The 6,966-nt window shown below is 36.1% G+C and overlaps 1 protein-coding gene across 1 annotated transcript; it reads right to left on the bottom strand.

Annotated features, from left to right (window-relative positions):
- Positions 1-4,287: 4,287 nt before the first annotated feature.
- On the bottom strand, positions 4,288-4,944 carry LOC127079575 (uncharacterized). The gene is made up of 2 exons (XM_051019958.1): positions 4,816-4,944; positions 4,288-4,674 (listed from the first exon to the last, which is right to left on the bottom strand). The coding sequence occupies exons 1-2, from the start codon at positions 4,942-4,944 to the stop codon at positions 4,288-4,290; spliced, it is 516 nt and encodes a 171-aa protein (XP_050875915.1).
- Positions 4,945-6,966: the final 2,022 nt, after the last annotated feature.

The raw sequence follows: 6,966 nt of genomic DNA, 5'->3' as shown, positions 1-6,966 counted from the left end.
TGTTACAACACACATGTTGGAATACCGTGTTCCACATGTGTCACTTATTCATCAAAAAACTCGAAAAACATCCATGTTGTTTTGCATAATACAGCTATTCCATAATACAATTAATCCAAAGGAACAAAAATCTTCCCCTTTGGTAAATTATGGCTAAATAACTCTTCAAGAAAAACACAACGGAGTAATAAGGGCATCCCTTACTCAGACCAAATAGTAGCAACCCTAGAAGTTTTTCTTCAAAGCATATCCAATCTTCCAAATCTTCTAAATCCATATATTTTTCCAAACTGATTTGGATTAACAAACTGCATCCAAAAGACATATTTTCTAACCAAATGTAATACTAGTAATCTACATAGAAAATGTCCCACTGTATATTCTAGACATCTTGATTTCCATTTTGCCTATAAAAATAAGCCAACCAAAGAAACATCAATCTCCCAATTTGGCTATTTTTTTAGGAAAAACACATATTTAACCACTTTATCAAGATTGCAAACATTACCAAAAAGTGTGGCCTTTTCTTTTCTCCCTCTTTTTGCCTAAAAATGGACATAGAAAGGAACATAAAACAATGAGCTTCAGGATCCATAACAAAAGCTTGACATAAACAATAGCCAATCGGACCAGTACATATCTTCAGCCAAAAGACCTCAAAAAGGGAACAAGTACCATAGAACAAGAACACAAGACTATAATCATCAAAAGAACACCAAAATAATAGTAGCATCAATAACTAGTTAAGGTGAAAAATCTCCAACTTTTCTCCATCAAAAACCATATCAGTTTCATAAATAAGCGCATGGATGTTGGACACAATGTCTAAGACATCTTTCTCAACGTTCAGCTTGAAACTGAAACTCAGCAACCCATTAGGAATTTCTTTATTCTTAACCTCAATCTCCTTCATCAACCTATCATAACATGCTCCATCAATTAACACTTTCTTCAACAACTGAGTATCACTGTGAAGATCCATAATTTCATTATACTTCAGTACTTTAACATAATGCTCTTCTCCATCCTCTCTTGCACTTTCCTCTTCTTCTTTGGTCATAATCTTATCAATAGAGGTAACATTGATTCTGCCTAAACAATCATCAATAATTGGAGGTGAAATCTTCACACACTTTCCTCTATCATACACTTTTATATACTTCTTGTAGCCTTCAACATTACACCCAACAGTAATGTTCACAATGAATTCCTTGACCAACTTTTCATAGCAATGACCAACGGTTTTTATTAATTCTATGATATATACAATCAAAAGCTTCTTTACTTAACTCTTTTTAAGCAATTCTTCTTTAGAAGACATACTTCCAATTCTATACACTGGTTTTAGAATGGAATGACACATTATACATGGGAGAAGTAGGAACATTCACAGGAATTATCTTTCCACAAACCTTTCTTCTTACAAGCCTCCCTTGCATTAATTTCTATAAGATTTCACACTTCCAAATACCAAGAGCACCCCTTAGCTTTTTTATCTGAGCATTATCTAAGGCTTTGGTAAAAATAATATTTCTTAGTAGACTAACTTGTAGACCAAAAGGGTAGGTAAAACTTCCTACAATACTCATCTCAAATTCAGACTGCATTTGTTGAACATAATGTTCCAATTTCTTGTCTGATATTTCACCAAACACACGGTCATGTTTTGAATAATCAAAATTCCATATTTATGATAAGGAACCCCAATAAGAAGAACTATGCCATAATCACTAATATTCTTTATCTTCTTCTTTTGAACCACTATAGGTTGTTCATTTTTGGGTGGACCTCTGACCTAACCATTAACCTTCCCTTCAATGACAATCCCTTGCATGAGTCTCATAAAGCCCACAAGTGGTAATTCTTAAACACGAGTAAGATGTTGAGACATCTTATATGAAAACTTGGTTTGCTTTCCAACTTGACATATGTCATGAATTTTACCTTCTCCAATCTTGAGTGTTATCAACCCCTTGACGCCATCTTTAGATATGATCTCCTTCATGCTCTTAACCTTGGATGAGGGTTGATAAATCCACATATAACAGTTGTATTTGGATCTTGAAACCTTCATTAATATCACTTGATCCTTGCTAGAGACAATTCATTTTGACTTGTTGTAGCCAACATTCAGATCTTGATCGTATAATTGACTTATGTTGATCAATTTAGCAGTTAATCCTTCTGCTAGAAGCACATCATCAAGACATGGTAAATCTGAACTCATCAGCTTGCCTATCCCCTTGATTCTTACTCTAGTTTCATCACAAAATGTGACATAATTATTAGAATATGGATTTAACTCTTCAATATAGATCTTTTCACCAGTCATATGATGTGAACATCCCCTATCAAAATACCAATCCTTTCTAGAAGAAACTCTAAGAGGAACATGAGCTAAGAGACATTTGGCAGTTTTCTTGGGTTTCAGCACTTTCTTAGCTTGAGTTTTCTTCCATTTCTTTCCTTTGGACTTTGGGCGACTATAATACTAAATATTCCATAGAGTTTATAGCAAAAGGGTCTTATATGACCACATCTACCAGAGTGGTGACATGTCTTTGCAGAGTTCTTGAAACTCCTATGCTAATATTACTCATGTCAAGGACGATGTTGAGACAAGTGGTCCACCATATGAAACTTTGTCTTCTCCTTAGGTGGGACTTTGAACTTTTTATTCATGGAATTATAGTCAACCCGTATAACCATCACATTCCCTTCCAAGACATCATTCAATATATCTAAATCGTTGTTCTTCATATGTACAGATTCTAGCATACTTTCAAGTTTGGACTTTAACAATGTGACTTCTTCTTTCAGACCTGTAAAGGTTGAACCGCGCTTCTTTTTTTCAAGGATTAGGGCACTTATGGTCTTCTTTTGTTTGTATTCTCCAAGAAACATCCCCTTCATTCAGTAAGTACCATAGAACAAGAACACAAGAGTATAATCATCAAAAGAACCATATCAGTTTCATAAATAAGCGCATGGATGTTGGACACAATGTCTAAGACAACTTTTATCAACGTTCAACTTGAAACTGAAACTCAGCAACCCATTAGGAATTTCTTTATTCTTAACCTCAATCTCCTTCATCAACCTATCATAACATGCTCCAGCAATTAACACTTTCTTCAACAACTTAGTATCACTGTGAAGATCCATAATTTCATTATACTTCAGTACTTTAACATAATGCTCTTCTCCATCCTCTCTTGCACTTTCCTCTTCTTCCTTGGTCATAATCTTATCAATAGAGGTAACATTGATTCTGCCTAAACAATCATCAATAATTGGAGGTGAAATCTTCACACACTTTCCTCTATCATACACTTTTATATACTTCTTGTAGCCTTCAACATTACACTCAACAGTAATGTTCATAATGAATTCCTTAACCAACTTTTCATAGCAATGACCAACGGCTTTTATTAATTCTATGATATATACAATCAAAAGCTTCTTTACTTAACTCTTTTTAAGCAATTCTTCTTTGGAAGACATACTTCCAATTCTATACACTGGTTTTAGAATGGAATGACACATTATACATGGGAGAAGTAGGAACATTCACAAGAATTATCTTTCCACAAACCTTTCTTCTTACAAGCCTCCATTGCATTAATTTCTATAAGATTTCACACTTCCAAATACCAAGAGCACCCCTTAGCTTTTTTATCTGAGCATTATCTAAGGCTTTGGTAAAAATAATATTTCTTAGTAGATTAACTTGTAGACCAAAAGAGTAGGTAAAACTTCCTACAATACTCATCTCAAATTTAGACTACATTTGTTGAACATAATGTTCCAATATCTTGTCTGACATTTCACCAAACACACGGTCATGTTTTGAATAATCAGCATTCCATATTTATGAGAAGGAACCCCATTAAGAAGAACTATGCCATAATCACTAATATTCTTTATCTTCTTCTTTTGAACCACTATAGGTTGTTCATTTTTGGGTGGACCTCTGGCCTGACCATTAACCTTCCCTTCAATGACAACCCCTTGCATGAGTCTCATGAAGCCCACAAGTGGTAATTCTTAAACACGAGTAAGATGTTGAGACATCTTATATGAAAACTTGGTTCGCTTTCCAACTTGACATATGTCATGAATTTTACCTTCTCCAATCTTGAGTTTTATCAACCCCTTGACACCATCTTTAGATATGATCTTCTTCATGCTCTTAACCTTGGATGAGGGTTGATAAGTCCACATATAACGGTTGTATTTGGATCTTGAAACCTTCATTAATATCACTTGATCCTTGCTAGAGACAATTCATTTTGACTTGTTGTAGCCAACATTCAGATCTTGATCGTATAATTGAATTATGTAGATCAATTTAGCAGTTAATCCTTCTGCTAGAAGCACATCATCAAGACATGGTAAATCTGAACTCATCAGCTTGCCTATCCCCTTGATTCTTACTCTAGTTTCGTCACAAAATTTGACATAAGTATTAGAATATGGCTTTAACTCTTCAATATAGATCCTTTCACCAGTCATATGATGCGAACATCCCCTATCAAAATACCAATCCTTTCTAGAAGAAACTCTAAGAGGAACATGAGCTAAGAGACATTTGACAGTTTTCTTGGGTTTCAACACTTTCTTAGCTTGAGTTTTCTTCCATTTCTTTCCTTTGGACTTTGGATGACTATAATACTAAGTATTTCCATGGAGTTTATAGCAAAAGGGTCTTATATGACCACATCTACCAGAGTGGTGACATGTCTTTGCAGAGTTCTTGAAACTCCTATGCTGATATTACACGTGTCAAGGACGATGTTGAGACAAGTGGTCCACCATATGAAACTTTGTCTTCTTCTTAGGTGGAACTTTGAACTTTTTATTCGCGGAATTATAGTCAACCCCTATAACCACCACATTCTCTTCCAAGACATCATTCAATATATCTAAACCGTTGTTCTTCATATGTACAGATTCTAGCATACTTTCAAGTTTGGACTTTAACAATGTGACTTCTTCTTTCAGACCTGTAAAGGTTGAGCCGCGCTTCTTTTTTTCAATGAGTAGGGCACTTATGGTCTTCTTTTGTTTGTCTTCTCTCAAGCAATATCCCTTTCATTCAGTAAGTAGCTCTCTATAGTGAACTTTGATATTTAAAAAATTATTACATTTACTAAAATATTCTCAATTTTATTATAGTATTTCAATGTTATTTATTTTCTTTCGTTTACTGCTTCTCTTTTGTGTGGCGTTTCTTTGTTGCTTCCATCAATTTATCGTGAATGTTCTCCACCTTCAAATTATTTTTTCGGATTCTGTTATTAATATAAATTATAATCACTTTTTTATAGTTTTTTATTTTTATGTTTATTAAGATTCATTTTTTTCTTCTAATTTTTTCATTCTATTATATTTTTTTATATCAAATTTTAAAGCATTGATTTTATATTTTTGTCTATTATATATATATATATATATATATATATATATATATATATATATAGTAATAACTAATTTTATGTATTTCTTTTATTATATTGTTTATCACGATTTAAAAATTATTATCAACACATAATTTAATCTGTTTCAGAGAATTATATTGTGAATCAAGTGTACTCATTTTTAAAAAAATATTATGTAGTAAGTGTCGCATCCGCGAAAAAAACAACCGGCGGGACTCAAATAAAAACACAACACAGAGCCGCCACTGCGCGTTATTTATCCCAAGATAGGGAAAGGAAACGCTCAGAGAAACCTGGAAAGGAAATGGTCTCGCGACCAAAGAGAAAGGGTAAGGGAGTCGGTTACGCAAAGGGAAGGTATTAGCACCCCTCACGTCCGTCGTACTCGACGGGATCCACGTTCTAAGAAAGAAAAGGTTGCTAAAACATCACACACACACACAGGGAACGCAGGTGGGGTTAAGAGAAGGGAGCTCGATAGGACATCGCATCCTATGCCTACATATCTCGTCTGGAACGAGAATCAGAGCCACTGTAGTTCGGCTTACGCACGCCAAACAACACAAAACACACAAACAGATGGCAAACGTGGAGCCCGACAACCACTTGATGGAATTACGTCAGCATCCGAACCAAAACGCACTCAAAAGGGCAAACGTGGAGCCCGACAGCCAATCACTGGACTTACGTCAGCATCCGAACCAAACAAACACAATCAGATGACAAGTAAACCCACACAAAAAGAAAAAAAGTGCCCGGAGAGACCTCGCACGGTCTCCTGCCTACATACCTCGTCTGGAACGAGGATCAGGGCGATGTAGTTCCCCCTCAAGGGAAAGAAAATCTAGCCAGAAACCAAGGGGAGACACATTACCAGGGAGCTGGACTCGAGCCTAGTGTTGTCATGCATCATTACCCTATGTTCAGGTTTCTACCTACTTGCACAACTGCAAGCTAATCCTATCCAGGAAGAAAGCAAGCATACAAGCATACAGATCAAAACAAGCATTTCAAACAAATATTCACATAGCACACACTATAACCAATCAAGTGAGGCTCAAACAATGGGTTTGACTGCCGAAGCAGGTCATCTGTACAAGGGTATTATTCGCTCTTAACCTTGCCATTGCGAGGCTAAGGTGAAGAAGATGAAAGGTGAGTGAAGATCAGACTTCACAGCTCTTATCCCTGACCAGGGAGAGCTTCAGACAAAGGAACGTGGGTCCAGAATGGAGGGACCCTTCTACGCTTAAAGACTCTGACTCGATTGTGCAACAGCATAAGATCTTGGGTTTGTGTCCCAATGCATCAACACACAGCCGTGCGAGCAGAGGGACGACTCACAGAGTAGTGGGGGATAGATTGCATATCCCTTGGCTTCCACCAATTGCCTCATAGAGGACTTCACCTGCTTAGGCACAATATTAAACAATCACAAACATCGCCTCTTAAGGAGGACTTCAGACATTTTGCCCGGCCAAGTAACAGGCCGGGTCTCCCAGACTACATGAAGAATAGAAGTCCT

This window comes from Lathyrus oleraceus, chromosome 5 (genome assembly GCF_024323335.1).
Source record: "Lathyrus oleraceus cultivar Zhongwan6 chromosome 5, CAAS_Psat_ZW6_1.0, whole genome shotgun sequence".
In the NCBI taxonomy this organism is placed as follows: domain Eukaryota; kingdom Viridiplantae; phylum Streptophyta; class Magnoliopsida; order Fabales; family Fabaceae; genus Lathyrus; species Lathyrus oleraceus.
Note: the sequence above shows the minus strand (reverse complement) of the source record. Positions and strands in the feature narration are given on the sequence as shown.

Bases quoted from the DNA above. Each gene is read 5' to 3' on its own strand.
- LOC127079575 (XM_051019958.1), bottom strand. From the start codon at position 4,944: ATGAAGAACAACGGTTTAGATATATTGAATGATGTCTTGGAAGAGAAT. The intron at 4,675-4,815 runs GTGGACCACTTG...GGAAATACTTAG, and splicing joins AGAAGACAAAGTTTCATATG to TATTATAGTCATCCAAAGTC.